Source organism: Anas acuta, chromosome 24, assembly GCF_963932015.1.
Source record: "Anas acuta chromosome 24, bAnaAcu1.1, whole genome shotgun sequence".
Taxonomy (NCBI): Eukaryota; Metazoa; Chordata; class Aves; order Anseriformes; family Anatidae; genus Anas; species Anas acuta.
In genome coordinates this window covers 7265114-7280798 of record NC_089002.1, presented here as the reverse complement: position 1 = coordinate 7280798, position 15685 = coordinate 7265114, and the positions used below count along the sequence as shown (strand labels likewise).

The 15685-nt window shown below is 49.0% G+C and overlaps 3 protein-coding genes across 9 annotated transcripts; 2 read left to right on the top strand and 1 right to left on the bottom strand.

Moving 5' to 3' along the window:
* Positions 1–384: 384 nt before the first annotated feature.
* On the bottom strand, positions 385–3373 carry DCLRE1B (DNA cross-link repair 1B). 5 transcript variants are annotated; one of them, XM_068659758.1, is made up of 4 exons: positions 3191–3373; positions 2977–3160; positions 2515–2904; positions 385–2436 (listed from the first exon to the last, which is right to left on the bottom strand). In XM_068659758.1, the coding sequence occupies exons 1-4, from the start codon at positions 3371–3373 to the stop codon at positions 1562–1564; spliced, it is 1632 nt and encodes a 543-aa protein (XP_068515859.1). In that variant the 3' UTR covers positions 385–1561. The 5 variants fall into 5 exon arrangements, with proteins under 5 accessions (XP_068515859.1, XP_068515862.1, XP_068515861.1 ...); XM_068659761.1 differs by having other exon boundaries at positions 2515–2694; positions 2757–2904; positions 2977–3282; XM_068659760.1 differs by having other exon boundaries at positions 2515–2694; positions 2757–3160; positions 3191–3261.
* AP4B1 (adaptor related protein complex 4 subunit beta 1) lies at positions 3349–13003 on the top strand. 3 transcript variants are annotated; one of them, XR_011089751.1, is made up of 11 exons: positions 3349–3484; positions 3592–3816; positions 3905–4035; positions 4130–4277; positions 4950–5446; positions 6124–6207; positions 7167–7270; positions 7484–7691; positions 7990–8274; positions 8668–10420; positions 12162–13003. XR_011089751.1 is itself a non-coding variant. In XM_068659755.1 (10 exons), exons 1-10 carry the CDS (start codon positions 3372–3374, stop codon positions 9093–9095), a joined length of 2223 nt encoding a protein of 740 aa, XP_068515856.1. In that variant the 5' UTR covers positions 3349–3371; the 3' UTR covers positions 9096–10867. The 3 variants fall into 3 exon arrangements, 2 of the variants coding, with proteins under 2 accessions (XP_068515856.1, XP_068515857.1); XM_068659755.1 differs by lacking the exon at positions 12162–13003 and having other exon boundaries at positions 8668–10867; XM_068659756.1 differs by lacking the exons at positions 4130–4277; positions 12162–13003 and having other exon boundaries at positions 5303–5446; positions 8668–10867.
* On the top strand, positions 11523–15662 carry BCL2L15 (BCL2 like 15). Its single transcript, XM_068659766.1, has 4 exons — positions 11523–11749; positions 13777–13919; positions 14738–14953; positions 15477–15662. The coding sequence occupies exons 1-4, from the start codon at positions 11644–11646 to the stop codon at positions 15492–15494; spliced, it is 483 nt and encodes a 160-aa protein (XP_068515867.1). The 5' UTR covers positions 11523–11643; the 3' UTR covers positions 15495–15662.
* Positions 15663–15685: the final 23 nt, after the last annotated feature.

Genomic DNA, 15685 nt, shown 5'->3' with positions numbered 1-15685 from the left:
AAAGGCACTGCTTGTATTTAGTGATCATGTCACAGCGCCTGGGAAGGCACAGGGTTAGGAGTTAGGACTCGTGTTTGCCAAGTAGCTTTGCAAACATACCCACTCTGGCAGTCATCATGATTACTGTTCATGACAGCCTTGTTTTTAGACAGGTGTGGCTGCTGCATCTACAGGCATCTTTGCCTTTCACAAGCCCTAGCTTTCTTAAAGAGCAAACTTTTTTTTTTTTTTTTTTTTAAACATCTGATTTGGTTCAGGAAATTCAACCATCTAGCTGACTGGCCTTGGGAAGACCTCACAGGACACTACATTCAGAAGAAGCTCCGATCCTGTTGAAATCATTTGAAACATTGTGTTGAAAGTAATGAGACAGTTTGGAAAAGCTGAATAACAAATTAGTTTGTTACTCCCAGTTAAGCACCTAGTGGCCAGTTCCACTTCACTGTTGCTTTCACAACCCCACAGCGAGCCAGTTTGTAATCTGTTGCTAGTGCAGTTCTGCAAAGATAACCAGTGTCTTCAGACTCCAGCTCCCTGCAGTTGACCTGGAGTGCTGCAGTGCCTGTCTCTAAGCTAACAGAGACAATTTTGCTGTTCAGCCACAGTATTCCTTCCAAACAATGCTGCTAGGACTTAACGTTTTACACCAGTAAGCAGATGTTTCGTTATCTTCTATCGCATTGCCTGATAAGAACAAGCAGCGGATGGGGAAAGCAACAGGTCTAGCAGAATGCTAACAGTTACCAGAAGCACTATGCTGTCAAGAGGAAGAATTCAGGCTTGCAGGCTCAAGTGCAGAGGTTGTAGAGGATAAAGCAATCCATTCCAGAAAGTCCAGAGCAGAGGAATTCACACAAGTCCTATTTTTGTCAGCCAGTGACCTGAAAAAGCTATTTACAATTAATATGAAAGTGGTGCTTTCAGAAGAGCAGAACTGCATCCAGCTGCAGTTGGCAGGATGCAAAAGCAGTGCTGTCTGGAGGTATTACAGCAATTAACAGACTTTTAAAACACTTTATTTTTCTACATTTCTTTAAGCACCAATTTTTAAAATGTACCCTAATAAATAATATTTGTAATGCACCTTGAATTGCTCATTATCAATGAGGTATTACATGTACGTAGAAAAGAGGAATCTCCAGGACTGTTAGATTTCCCCCCTTCTTGCTTCTCTCATCACACACAAACCCATTACTTAAAGTGCAGGCAGCTCACGCCCTCTGCTGCTCAACTTGTATCAGCCTGGCAAAATCTTTTGCCACGACATGTAAACCACCGCCAAAAGCAGGTAAAAGGCACAGATGTAGTGGGACCACGCTGCCCATAGGTAGCATGGGTACCCAACAGATGTAGACAAAGATATAAAAATAAATAAGCAAAAAAAAAAAATCTACAACTATTGCTTGTTTTCTTTCTCCTCTTATTAGAGGTAAAGACAGTAAAGCCCCATAGCTGAGCTCCACTCTCATGATGGGAAATGTGAACACAACAAACGGGATGCAGCATTAAGTTAGAATCACTGCTATCAACTGCATTTGACCTGGCAGGCACCATGCAATTTTCAGGATGCTTCTCCCCTCCTAAGGAAATCTTCTACCACCCTGTCAAATTTCTGTGAGGAATTCCGCTTTAAGACATTTAAAGGAACAAGTAAATACGACTCTGCAAACCCACTTGGAACGTGCTCATCAGAAACAGGCGACTGTCTAACAGCGCCAGCTGCTATTGCTACTCCTGACTGTTCTCCACTCTGTTCTTCCTTCCCTTTTTCCTTGGACACGTGACAACCAGTACAACCTTCTTTGGAGCAGAAAGCTGATGCACAGAAGTTCTGCTGAGGAACCTTAATGCCCCTCGGCCCATCAGACTCCTCAGTATGTTTTTCTGGGGACTCGTAGACAACTCCTTGGGACACAGAGTGTCTCTTGAAAAGAGCTTGCTGGCACACAGTCCTCCGTGTCTTTGTTTTGCTTTGCTGCTGCAAAGACTCTTGCACAGGCTTTGGGATTTTGAGGTCAGGAAGTGGCTGGTGGTCAGAACTTAGGTATTTCTGAAAGTAAGCCTGGCACATGTCGTCCCTAACAAGTGGGATGACCGAGCAGGGTTTCAACCACTTCACAAACTCGCACAACTCTGAAAAGGACGAGTGATCTGAGTACGGGATGGGGAAGATGTTGGGGTGGGTGATCTTCACGGGCCTGCCGGTGGGGAGGATAGCAATGGTAGGATGCGTCGTGTTCCAGCTGACGAGGGTGTCCCGGCGGATCTCGGCGACGTCCACCGCGCGGATCCAGCCGGCCCCCTCCTCGGCAGTGAACACGTTGGGCATCTCCAGCAGCCGCATCTCCTCCAGGCGCGAGGGGCTCACCACGACCCAGGTGCCGAACTCCACCGCCAGCTCCACCAGCAGCGCCTCCTTCCCCAGGCTGTACACACCTGCGAGGGAGAAAACCGTGAGCCATGTACCGGGGCGGCGAGGGACGGCGTGCGGCCTGGGCACGAGGCGGCACTCACCGACCACCACGCGGTGGGACGGGTGCGCGCGGATGAGGCGTGCGGCCTGGCGGGCGGCGCAGCTCCGCGAGGGCAGGGGCTGGCACGGGCGGCAGTGCGTGGTGTCCAGGTACAGGCGGTCGATGCGGCGGCCCCTCAGCACCGGCTCGCGCCGCATGGCGCTGGCGTAGCGGAAATCCCCTGTGGGAGCGGGCCGTGAGGGCGCGGCGGGCGCGGCGAGGCCGCGGGGGCCCGGCCCGTACCTGTGTAGAGGATGGTGCCGAAGGCGCCCTCGAAGAGGAACATGACGGCGCCGGGGCAGTGGTTGGCGTCCAGCAGCGTCACCGTCACCTCCTCGCCCAGCGCGTGGCTCTGCCCCACCTCCAGCGGCCGGATCCAGCACCGCGGCACCTGCGGGCGGGCGGAGCCGTGACGGGGCCGGGCCGGGCCGGGCCGCGGCGGGGCCGGGCCCCGGGCACCTACCTGCAGGCGGTGGTGCAGCAGGCGGGCGGTGAGCGGCGAGCAGTAGAGCGGCCGGCGCCAGGTGCTGGACAGCCCGGCCGTGTGGTCCGCGTGCATGTGCGACAGGAAGAAGAGCCGCGCGCCGCCCGCCCGCCGCACGCTCCAGAAGTCCACGGCGATGGGGGTGCCGGGCAGCACCCTGCCGGGCAGATCCCTACCGCCCAGCTCCCTGCCGCCCAGCTCCCTGCCGCCCATGGCGCCGCCGCTTCCCGCCCAGTGCCGGGGGCGGCGCCGCGCAGGCGCGGGCGGGGCGGGGCGGGGGCGGCGCGTGCGCGGTGCCGGTGCCGGTGCCGGTGAGGGGCGGCCTTGCCCTGCCCTGCCCTGCCCGTCCCGTCCCGTCCGGTCCCGTCCCGGCCATGCCGTACCTGGGCGGCGAGGAGGCGCTGCGCGACCTGCGCCGGGCGCTGGGCAACCCGCACGTGCAGGCGGACCCGCTGCGGTACCGCGCCGCCGTCCTGCGCGTCGTCCGGTGCGGGGCGGCCGGGGGCGGGGTGGGGGTGGGTGTGTGTGGGGGGGGCTCCGGCGGGGGGCGGCCGGCGGCTGACGGCCCCGCGCCCATCCCCGTGCCCGCCTCAGGCTCATGACGCAGGGCGCGGACGTGTCGGGGCTGTTCGCCGAGATGGTGAAGGCGGGCGCGGCGGCCGACGTGGTGCAGAAGAAGCTGGTGCACCTCTACGTGCGCGCACACGCCCCGCGCCTGCCGCGCCTGGCGCTGCTGGCCGTCAACACGCTGCGCACCGACTGCGCCGACCCCAGCCCCGCCGTGCGCGGCCTGGCGCTGCGCAGCCTCTGCAGCCTCAGGTGCGCTCCCCGCGGCCCCCTCCCCACCCACCCCCCCCCCCCCCGTACCCCTCCCCGTACCCCAGCCCCTGACGCCCCGTCCCCGCAGGGTGCCCGGCGCTCAGGAGTACGTGCGGCAGCCGCTGCTGAACGGGCTGCGCGACCCGGCCTCCTACGTGAGGCGGGCGGCGGTGCTGGGCTGCGCCAAGGTGCACGAGCTGCAGGGCGACGCCGAAGTGGGTGAGTGGGGCCCGGGGGGCGGGGGGGGGCGGCGGGGACACGGCGCTGTGCCCGCGGGGTCGGGGCGGGGGGCAGCCTTTGGGCTCGGTTGCAGACGGCGCCCTGGTGAACGAGCTGTACAGCCTGCTGCGGGACCAGGACCCCATCGTGGTGGTGAACTGCCTCAGGGCTCTGGAGGAGATCCTGCGGAAGGAGGGGGGAGTCGTCATCAACAAACCCATCGCCCATCACCTCCTCAACAGGTGGGTTCCCGGCCGTGCCGCGCTGCTGGGAGCCTCGCTCTGCTGCCCGGCGTTTGTCCGCCAGCGGAGCGGGTGTCCCGGGGCCCCTGTCAGACCTGGAGAGGCGATCCAGGACAGAGCTGCCTGTCCTAAAACACGTTTTGTGCTAAGGTCTTAAGAGACATCTGAGATGCCCTGCTTTTCCAGGGAGTCCTTGCTTCTGGTTTGTTAGGAATTGCAAGCTAATGTGCTTGTTTTATATTTTTTAATTGTGATAGCATACGCGATACATTTGTGACGTGGGTTTTCTGGTGTATCTTTTCCAACAAACTGAAAGATGTCTAATTCATTAGATATCTATTGCTTGAAGAAATGATATATATATACTTTTTTTTTTTGGCAAATAATTCTATATGATACAGCAAAAGCAAGATAATTGCTGCGTCCAGGGATCTTGTCTTTGTTTCTCTGGCTTAGTGCACAAGCAAAAGTGCGCAATTGGTACAAATTTAAGCCTACACCTGTAAATTGGTCAATCGTCTTGAGATAAAATTGTGGTGTCTACTTCTGAAATACAGCATTTGATCTAGAATGGAGCATGCAAGCAACTGGCAGGCTACGGCCACTACTCTGCGCGGCATGGATCTTTGTGCACTTCTTGACTCCTGCAAACTGTGTTTGTTTTCTTGGCAGGATGGCCGACCTAGATCAGTGGGGGCAAAGTGAGGTGCTTGCCTTCCTGCTGCGTTACAGACCCCGCTCTGAGGAGGAGCTTTTCGACATTCTAAATTTACTAGACGGATATCTTAAAAGCAGCAGCCCCAGCGTCGTGATGGCAGCCACCAAGCTTTTCCTGGTCCTAGCCAGGGAGTACCCACATGTGCAGGCAGATGTTTTGGTGAGAGTGAAGGGACCGCTGCTGTCTGCCTGCACTTCGGAGAGCAGGGAGCTGTGCTTCACTGCACTGTGTCACGTGCGCCAGATCCTCAGTAGCCTCCCTGGTCATTTTAGCAGCCACTACAAAAAGTTCTTCTGCTCATATTCAGAACCGCACTACATCAAATGCCAGAAGATGGAAGTGTTGTGCGAGCTGGTGAATGATGAAAATGTGCTACAAGTGCTGGAGGAGCTGAAAGGGTATTGCACTGATATATCTGAAGAGCTTGCCCAGGGGGCGATCTCTGCTATAGGTAAGAGCTCTGCCTTGCCTCAGAAGCAGCTGCAGCCCTAGATCTTTAAGGTGTGCCTTTCTCTGCTAAAAATCACCCTTCCCAGGAGTGTTTCATGGGTGTTTCTAAACCACGATGGTGTTGATTTTCTCAGAAGTCCTGGTATTGAACTGTTTCTGGCTGAGTATAATGTCTTTGAGTCTTTTTCAGATGTCTGCTCTCTTATGAGATGCTCTAAAGAAATTAACTCTGGACTGAATGAAATCCTTTCATCCCATTAATGAGTGTTATAATGTTGAGTCTTATTGAAACTGTAGAGCTGCTATAATACGGGTTTGTTTGAGTTGTGATGGAGGCAGAGTTTTGGGGCAGTTTAGTTTTGGTTTTGCAAGCTTTAAAATACTGAAGTTTTATGGCGTTCCTCAGGAGAAAGCCTTGGATGCTAAAATGCTTTTCTCGTGTTATGTTTAAGAAAAGTTCAGACTTCTTCTGAGGTAAACGGAACCTTTTTCTTCAAAAAAGGAATGTATCCCTTATGTTAGGTATATGTGCTCATCTTACTACACTTCTGGAACGTATCGTCAAAATAGATGAGGGATAAGTTCTTTCAGATGAGTTTGTGATGAACAGTTGGGCTCACGTTTCCTATTTCACTCTGATTTACTGGTTGCCTTCTATGCTCTTTGGTGTCTCTGCAGGCAATATTGCTAGGACGTACACTGAACAGTGCATGGGGATTCTGACAGAGCTCTTGGGGTTTCAGCAGGAGCATATCACCTCAGGTAATCATCTGCAGGTTTTTTTACATGGCTTATGCTTTCAGGAAATGGCCTTGTTGGGGCTTGTGATTCCAAAATTTGAGGCTTTAGAAGGCACGTGGCATTTAATTTAATTGGGATCTTCAGGTGGAAGTCTCCCTGGTGGGGTGCGGGTATGTTTTTTTCACTTCCTTGGGAAATGGTTATAGCTGTATTAATGGTCTGGTAAGATATGTGGGCTCCCTTCTGTCTGCCATCTGTTGGCTCCAAGGACTGAGGGACTCAGCAGAGGCATTTTAGTGGCTATTTGTGAAGACCTAGCTGGTCAATAGTTCTAATCTTGAATTCTTTCTAATGGGGACCCTTGGCCTGTGTCTTTTAAACTTTTGTGATTTCTCTTCTGCTGTCTGATTCAGCTTTACCCAGACTTCTGTCTGCTGCTGCTATCAAATCTAACTTCATATCTGTGCTATTTCTGCCCCCCTTATCTTAATGCTCTTGCTTTCAGCTTTCAAAGTTGCATGCCTGCAGGCATCTGTTGAATTAGGTCTTAGTAGCTGCTGTAGTTTGTAAGTGTGCAGGAGCATTTAAAATATTGACCTAAAGTTCACGAAACACGTTTTGAATTGGTGTTAGTTTCAATTTGTTGTTCTAACATTGTATGTCTGAGACATCATGAGTCAGTCTCTTTTTAAAGCCCAGGGAATGTCCAGAAGAGAGATTACTTTCCGGCAGCCAGAGGAACAATCTGAAGTTTCAGTGCTTTGTTTTAGACTTCGTGTAACTTTGCACTGACAAGAGCAATGTCATGGGATTTTGAAGAAGGGTGTTTCAAAACAGTCCTGAGAAACGCACCAACCTCTTTAGCTCAGACTTTGCAGTCTTTTGACTGTTTTATACATTTTTTATTTATCTTTTTTTATTTATTTTGCCTAATGGTTTTATAATTCTTGGGGAATGCTGAGAGTTTTGTTTCATTGCAGCGGTAGTTCAGGCTTTTCGGGACCTGGTTTGGCTGTGTCCCCAGTGCACGGATGCAGTGTGTCAGGCGCTGCCTAGCTGTGAGGACACCATCCAGGACAGTGAGGTAAGGTGGCTTTATGCCTTGGGCTAGCAGCTGTTGAGGATGGGTGGAATCTAACTCCTTGAGTTTCGTGTGGCTTATGATTGGCATTACAAGGATCAGAAAGCTTCAGAAGATTTGTGCTTGTGTCAGTTGATTCCATGTCATCGCTGACTTTCTGGTAAACAGCACTGCTGTCCTGGTAAGCATAGTATGTGCTTTCTGTGGTTCCTTCAGGGCAAGCAAGCACTGATCTGGCTCCTGGGGGCACATGGTGAGAAAGTACCAAACGCCCCCTATGTTTTAGAGGACTTTGTGGAGAACGTGAAATCAGAGGTGTTTCCAGCAGTAAAGATGGAGCTTCTGACAGCACTGGTGCGACTCTTCCTATCTCGTCCTGCTGAATGTCAGGACATGCTAGGGAGACTGCTCTATCACTGCATAGGTGGGTTTCCATTTTCAGCATTCTGTTTCGTTACAGTGGTAGTACAGGCTTTTTAGGACCTGGCTTTGCTGTGTCCTCAGAGCATGGATGCAGTGATGGCATCCTGGCTGTGAGGAGACCACTGAGGATGGCAAGGTAAGGTGGCTTTATGCAAGGGGCTGCTACGTGTCCCTGGTGGGTGAGTGTAACAGTTTTCCGCTCTGTCCCTGGGAAGCTGTGTTTAGTAATGAAGGGCTACTCTGGAGAAATCCAAATGCTAGAATTGTCTCTCCTAAAACTATGTTCCTCCAATTCCCAGAGGAGGAGAAGGATATGGCAGTACGAGACCGTGGATTGTTCTACTATCGCCTCTTACAGTCCGGTGTGGAAGAAGTGAAGCGGGTCCTGTGCAGCCCTAAGTCTGACCCCTCCTTGGGGCTCCTGGAAGACCAAACTGAACAACCAGTGAATACGTGGGCTTCTGAGTTTAATACTCTTGTACCTGTTTATGGCAGAGCACGCTGGGCGCTTGTCACTGCTCAACAGCCAGTGGAATCCTGCTATGCTTTTTCTCCTTGTACCGACTCTGGGAACAGAGGCACAGGTAACCAGCCTCACCCACGTCTGGGTTTCAATTTCTCTCATACATGGATTTCTCATGAAAATTATCATGAGAAAATTATCATCAGTGCTTTGAGAATGCTGTTTAGTGTTCTGAATATCTTGTACAGTGTCTGGCTGATCACAACCTCATTAGCCTAGGGAGATCACAGAATCTCAAAATTGTAGGGGTTGGAAGGGACCTTGAATGATCATCGGGTCCATCCACCCGCCAAAGCAGGTTCCTTAGAGCAGGCTGCCCAGGGAGGCGTCCAGATGCTGCAGAAGGTGCCATAATTCCAACCTTCTTCATCTGATGGCCTCCTGAGAGGTTCTTTGGGAAACTGTAAGTAGCACAATATATGCTGCATCTCACATGTTTTTGGTTTCATTTCAGAGTCTCTGATTTCTGAAGGGAATCAAGAAGTCCTTGAGGTTCATCCTGATACAGGCAACCTGACCTTAATTCCTGATGTTTACCTGACTGCAGAACAGTTTGAGAAGACCTGGCTGAGCCTGGACATTAGCTGCCAGCACTCTCTGCCCTGGGGTAGAACTGTTCATCCAGATACCATACAGACTGCTTTTCATGTCGTCCACATCCATACTATTGCTATGAGCAAAGCTGGTGTCCAGCCATGGAAAGCTTATTTCAGCGCTCAGGATGACACTGGTTGCCTCTTCCTAACAGAACTATTGCTTGAGACAGAAGATTCGGAGATGCAGGTTTCAGTGAAGCAGAGTGAGGCAAAGCCTGAGGCGCTGCAAGCCTTCATGTCCGTTTTCAGGACTGCCATGGGAGCGGTTGCTGGGCTGAAATCCTGATTCATCTCTGTTCCCAGTGGGATGCTTGCTCAGGGCACAGGCAGAGTTTATTCTCTGGCTTCAATTTGCTGTTCCTGATGCTCGTTCCCTACTTTTAAACTGTAGGAGTGTTATCAGCCTTTCCCTGGAGCAGTGTTATGCACAGAAACCACATGTGGTATGAGGGTAGCTATGGTACAAACTACTGAGGCTGGTGAATGGGGTGAGGTAAATGATGTCTTCCCCCTGGGCTGGGGAAAAGACAAGATCATGTATTTCTTAGCCTGCTAGTTCTGATGCGCGTCACAGAAGTGTTGGCACCTGTGGTGATTGTCACAAGACACTAATGTGACTGGTGGAACCAGAAGTGAGCGAAATTCAGGGCAGCATTTTGGAGTTTTTTTCAAGAGAATTGTAACTAATTAAAAAATAGCTCTGAGACTCCAGGGCTCTGCTGCTTATTGTGTGTAGGGGGACACAGTGCGATGCAGGGACAAGTACCTAGCTCTGTGTTCCCTTTGTATTTGAAATGGGTTATTCTAATCATGAATCACCCTCAGAAAAGTCTTTTCTCAGATCCCTGTGGCAAAGGCTTCTTTAAGACAATGCAGGGGTGAGCAAGATACATAAAATGTGTTTGTGTGAGTTAACGAGATTGAGTTTTGTACCTGGCATCACTTTGACAACCTCAGTCAGCTGTCAGTTCTCACAACAGTAATTGAAGAATTGCTGTTTAGATTATTAATCTGTATGGAATATCATTTTTTGATTATATTGTGACTTAATTTTTCTACTTTTTGCTGCTGTCATTTGCAGAATTGTTTGTATTTCAACCTTATTTTGATTTGTAACTGTGACTTCTGTTAGTTTCCTGTCGGGCAACTGTCATGTCCAGGTACTGATCACAGTCTTGTACAGGCTTATACTTCCAGACTGGACTGTATTTCTGTACCCCTCCCCCCCTTTCCTTTTTGTGCCTGTATGTCTACTGCCCCAGCTTTTTAATGTATGAACTTTTTATTTGTTTTTTATATACATACTTTCTGTGTTTCTTGCAATTTAAGGAAAGCGAAATAAATGATCCCTGGAGATCTCAGGGCCTGGCTTTCTCTTTCCATCAACTCTTTCCTTCTTTCTCTTTGCTTTATTTTCTGTTTGCTTAGCTTATTAAGTGTTCTCTGAGAAGAAAGTATCACTCACTGTAGCTGGGCCACTTCAATTAGCTAATGTATTTTTTTGCCAAGAATATTGTAATAAAAGAATAAAAGAGTTAAAAGAGTAAAAAGTTATAAAAGAGTAAAAGAGTTTATTTATATAAAAGAGTAATCAGAAATTACTATGAAGCAGTCCCTCTGTTCTGTTGAAAGTTGCATAGAGCTGGACCTTGCATGATGTCATGAAACATTTCCTTGTCACAGCCGTGAAAACCCTCTCCGGCAGCATAACCATTGTTCTACCCACTTCAGTCGCTTTCAGCCAGGGCATGGAGAGGAACAGGAAGCGTTGCTCCACTCTGCTCTGTGCAGAAGTCCATCGAGTGTTTTATACAACGGCAAAACCCTAGAGAGGTCTCCCTGGTTTAAGATTAAAGTACACTGGTTACTGTAACGGCCTTACCGTAAGTGCAAGGTGTGGCTTTATTAATCCTATTCTGTAAAATATCTTACAGTTTTTGAGGAGTGTATTGTAACGATAATTGTGATATGCCTTTCACACACCTCACGGAAACACTGCCATCCAACAACAGGTTTTAGATTTTATTTTTGATTTTCCAAATAAAAACATGAATCATTCTTGACTGCTTTCTGATGTACTTATTTGCTGGTCTCTTGGCTGAAGTCTGTGGGTTAACCATCAGCCAGATGGTTACAGTGGATCCTGAGGTAACTGCGCTCCATCCTGCCTTTGTTTCACACAGGATTTGTACCTCAGCTTCCCTTGAAGCAAAGCTTTCAAGATTCTTTATCTTTAAAGATTGCGTGCAATAAGTTATTTCAGTCTTGTGTGACAAGTTACTGTAATGGATGGGCTATCTAAGGGTGAATTCAAATGTAGTTAAGAAGCTGACCGTAACAGGGCTCCTACTACCAGTTTCTATAAGCACAGGAATACAACGTGCATATAGGGTGTGCATTGCAGGACTCATATCACACAGTTTTCAGGAAAAAAAATGATAGCTTCTTGGTAACCTGTCCTTTACTGACCAGTAGCTAGTGTGAATCTAGTGTCGGTCTGGGACAGGGACTTCCAGTTTCCAGCCTTTTGTCCAGGTACCTTTCCTGAAGAATGAGCAGGTGAGCACTGTTTGGCTTCTTGTAGTTCTTTATTTAAGTTAATCATGCTAATGGCTTATTTTGAAACTAAACCACACCCATAGTTTGAATGATCACAGTTAAGAGAGCAAATATCTGCATGCTGTGCTGTTCTGGGGAGGAGTCTTCCCAGAAGGAAGGGCTTGTGCAGTTACGGGGAAAAGGAAGCGAAAATTCAGACACCTGAGGAGAGGAGCAGCTCCAGAGGCATCTGGTCCTGCCTTCAACTTCATTCAGATAGCTGGGAGAAAACCGCAATGACAACGTTTGAGGAACAGACGAAACACGTTGTGAACGCCTTATACTATGATCTCTTACATGACGATGAAATTGATAATCGATGTCTGCAGACAGATTCAGGAGGTAAGACCTAAAGTTTGGTGGGAAATGGGAGAAAAATCTTGTTTGTTTGCTGAAGATGTTGGAGAAGTGTTGTGACTGAACAGCTAAAGGAAGGAGGTTGTAACTTGGCACTGGTTGTTGGGCTTTTTAAAATACAGACCTGTGATGACCTCCAAACTAGCTCTGTTCTGGGGAAGAGGTAGAGTGGGGTGGGCTTGCCTGAACCCCGTGAAGGCCAAACTGCAGCCTGATTTATTGGGCCAGGGAAGTTTGGGGGGGTTCTGGTAAGGAACGACCGTGCTTCTCCCAGGCGAGGGCGGGCAGGGGGCCCCACAGCTCCCGGCTGCCCGGTGGGCTCGCTGCCTGCTGGGGCTCCCATGGGGAAGGACAGAAAGTTGCACCCGGCCAGCCTTTCGGAGGAGCGTGGAGGCAGCAGTCCGCTGCTCTGCTGAACGTTGCAGAGAGCTGGACTTTGCATGGTGTCATGAAACATTTCCTTGTCACAGCCGTGAAAACCCTCTCTGGCAGCATAACCATTGCTCTTCCCACTTCAGTCGCTTTCAGCCAGGGCATGGAGAGGAACAGGAAGCGTTGCTCCAACTCTGCTCTGTGCAGAAGTCCATCGAGTGTTTTATACAACGGCAAAACCCTAGAGAGGTCTCCCTGGTTTAAGATTAAAGTACACTGGTTACTGTAACGGCCTTACTGTAAGTGCAAGGTGTGGCTTTATTAATCCTATTCTGTAAAATATCTTACAGTTTTTGAGGAGTGTATTGTAACGATAATTGTGATATGCCTTTCACACACCTCACGGAAACACTGCCATCCAACAACAGGTTTTCGATGGAAGCTCTGTGTCCGTTGTCTTGCCCACAAAGTCTCCAGTCAGCCTGGTGCTCGTTTCCCTCTGGTGGATCGGGTGCTGTCAGCTCCCTGAGCGCCGTGCGGTGCCCACCGAGCGCCTGCAGCCGGACAGAGCCGGGGGGCAGCGGCAGCAGTGCCAGGGGCTGCGGGCAGAGGAGAGAGGGAAGGAGGCGGCTGGGTCAGGAAGCAATGCTGAAGATAAAGTTGCTCACTACTCTATTTTGAAAGATCCTGCTTTCAGTTCCTTATGGTCTTGTCAAACTTGGAAATATTTTTGCTGAAATTTTCAGTGATGGGTAGCTCCTTCTGACTGAATATTCAGACATTAAAAAATAGACATGTTTTTTTTCTCAGTGTTTTTAAGGAGAAATGCTTTAACTGAGGGGAAAAAAAAACAAAAAAAAACAAAAACACCACACGTAACCCCCCTATAAGTTGTTTAACTGAGACGTACTAATGGTTTTTATATAAAATTTTGAAATTTGTGAAGTATGTCTCCTGTTCCTTTGAAAACCTTCCCAAATTTGGATCGCTATGTGACTTTGAAATGTTGCAATTTGCACTTACTCAGAAGAGACATTGAGTTTGATGTCTAAGTTCTCTGATGCCTCTCCATACACCATGATCTGCAGCCTAGCAATGCTGGGGGAATCTAAGCAGGACTTCACCAGCTGATCAATGGGAGTGTGTCCCTGGAATCAAAGGAGGGAGAGACGAGGTGCTCTCCATCCCTCTTTTTCTTGCTTGCCTTTGGAAGCGCAGAGGGAAGGAGCTGCCTGAAACCTGGAAAGGTAAAAGAGAGGCCCTGGGGATGTCTTTGCAGCAAAACTTGGGCATAAAGCATCTATGGTGAGAGGAGAGACCTGGGCAAATCGATGGTATGGAGCTGCCTGTGGAACCTCAGTTAGATCCCTCTAAATCTGTGAATACTTGAATGACTGTACAGTATTTCCTAAAGACGTTGGTTTTAGATATCCTATTGTGTCTTGTCACAGGTCTACTCTGCATTGTTGTCCCAAGTGCTTGAGACACTAACTACCTTAGCTCTCTTAAGGTAGCTTTGCGAATGTAGTATGTGTTAAATATGCTTGGTTGTAAGTTTATAATCTCCCTTTTTCTCTGCCTTTTAGTAATACATTATGCCATAATCCTTTACCCTACTCTCTCTCTGCTCATTGTTTTAGGGCCTGTGCCATTTGCAGGAGAACTTCCAAGTGATTTTGACCCAGTTATTATTGCCAGTCGTCTGCGACAGATCGGGGACCAGTGCAACATGGATTTTGAAAGGGTTTCCTCACAGGCTCTTGCTGAAGTACTCACAGGGAAGGTAAAGGATAACTTGTCCTGTCTGGCCCTGGGCCTGCTCTTTGTCTGCAGGGCAACCTGGAAGCCCTTTTGTGTTGGAGAATAGCAAAAGCCTAGGGAGAAGACCAACTTATGCTGTAGGAGTCAGAGGTGTCTGAGGGAAAGGGACATGATAGCCAGCAGTCTGCCTCTGCTCATTTCTATCTGGCAGTGTATGAGCCACCAGAACAAAAGCTAAGCAAAAGACTGTAGGAGCTGCTCAGTCCTTTGCCTTTTTCCAGGTGGGTGATTTCTCACAACTTTTCTCCTTGTCTCTTCCAAGGGAGCTGCTTTTTATCACCTGAGTAGCCCTGGCTCTGCCTGGGCTGATATGTCATTGCAGTAGATAATCTGCAGCCTGGCACTCATGAGGGGCAAATACTGTGTGCAGGAGGAAGGCTGTGATGGGAGAAGACCAGGTGCTCCAGGGGGTCTGGCTTGAGCTTGCCCTGAAGTCTTAGATCTCCTGCCAGTATGGTTTTGGTTCAAATGCTGCATGTAGTTCTAGCTGAAGGTTTGTTGCAGCCCTGGCTACAGCTGTCCTCCCCAGTCCTTCAAACGTGCCTCCTGATGCTGTAGTTTGCAGAAGCTGCAGTAAAGACAGAAGCAAAGGAGAGCCCTGCTCTGAGCGTCCTATGCTGTGTGGATATCACCAGGGAGTTGTGGGGCCCACCTGCTTTAGTCATGGGTAGAAGAAACAAATGCAGGAATTCAATTGAATGTTGGATTTTGAGCCAAGACTCACTTATCCGGTGATCATTTAAAAAGGAGAAGCTCAGACTGCCCTCTTGATGCTTGCAGATGGAGAAGTTCGAGGCTGCTGTGGATTCTCTCAGCAGAAGCTGGAGTGACCAGAACCCTGAGATGGTCTATGAGAGAGCTTTTCTCTCTGTTTCTGTGAAACTGATGATGCATATTCTTAAGAAAGTCCCCTCTATGTTTCATCCCAGTCAACTCATAACAGTGATTAATGGAAATGCTCAAGTGAAAAACTACATTGAGGCCCATGGAGGATGGGTAAGCACACGAAGTTCACTGTGATGTTTGTCTGAGCGTTTCTGGCTCTGTCCCTTTGTTTCTCTCATCTTTCCCACGCAGTGTTCAGCCTGGCGCCTATCTTGACTGGTCACTGACACCCAGCCACCCAGTGTCCCCTCCTTGACCAGTGCATCAGCCAGCTCCTCTTGTGGCTGTCAGAACGCAGCTTTGCTAAATGCCTTGGTGAAGACTCACTGAAGTCAGTATCAAAATTCCCAACTGCTCCTCTGTGTCAGGATTTAATTCCTTATCTCAGTGCCTTGGGAGCTATTAAGGATTAGTCAAACAAAAAGCACTTTCCTGTTGACATAGCTCTATGGATGCCACCTGGTACGTTTTCTCTGGAACAGTGAAATCAGTCCGGGAGAGGGTCACAGTGGAAGACACAAAGCCTGTCTTGCTGTCCCGTATCTTTTCCTTCCTGCCAGTTCCTTTAAACATACCTTGAATTCTTCCTCTAAAATACATACACATGGATTGTTTTTTGTTTGTTTGTTTTCAGGAGAACTTGGATGACTGAGAGGAAGTGTTTTACTACTTTCCAAAAAGTTTGGATTTCATTGATTTAAGAGGGACAATTGCTTTGATATTTATTTAGATTGCCAGAAGAATCATACAAATAAGAACTGTGTAAAAGATATTCTATATCACTACAAGTAAAAATCAATAAATGTTATTATTTGTTTTTCTTCTTGTATCTCTTAAATGCGT

What these genes read in the sequence shown, in the direction of transcription:
- AP4B1 (XM_068659755.1), top strand. Translation starts at nt 3,372, where the DNA reads ATGCCGTACCTGGGCGGCGAGGAGGCGCTGCGCGACCTGCGCCGGGCG. An exon ending in CGCAGCCTCTGCAGCCTCAG is followed by an intron (nt 3,817 to 3,904) that starts GTGCGCTCCCCG and finishes CCGTCCCCGCAG; the next exon opens with GGTGCCCGGCGCTCAGGAGT. An exon ending in CTCTGGGAACAGAGGCACAG is followed by an intron (nt 8,275 to 8,667) that starts GTAACCAGCCTC and finishes GTTTCATTTCAG; the next exon opens with AGTCTCTGATTTCTGAAGGG.
- DCLRE1B (XM_068659757.1), bottom strand. Translation starts at nt 3,373, where the DNA reads ATGGCCGGGACGGGACCGGACGGGACGGGACGGGCAGGGCAGGGCAGG. An exon ending in ATGGGCGGCAGGGAGCTGGG is followed by an intron (nt 3,161 to 3,190) that starts CGGCAGGGAGCT and finishes TAGGGATCTGCC; the next exon opens with CGGCAGGGTGCTGCCCGGCA. An exon ending in GTCCCACCGCGTGGTGGTCG is followed by an intron (nt 2,437 to 2,514) that starts GTGAGTGCCGCC and finishes TCTCCCTCGCAG; the next exon opens with GTGTGTACAGCCTGGGGAAG.
- BCL2L15 (XM_068659766.1), top strand. Translation starts at nt 11,644, where the DNA reads ATGACAACGTTTGAGGAACAGACGAAACACGTTGTGAACGCCTTATAC. An exon ending in TCTGCAGACAGATTCAGGAG is followed by an intron (nt 11,750 to 13,776) that starts GTAAGACCTAAA and finishes TCATTGTTTTAG; the next exon opens with GGCCTGTGCCATTTGCAGGA. An exon ending in CTGAAGTACTCACAGGGAAG is followed by an intron (nt 13,920 to 14,737) that starts GTAAAGGATAAC and finishes TGATGCTTGCAG; the next exon opens with ATGGAGAAGTTCGAGGCTGC.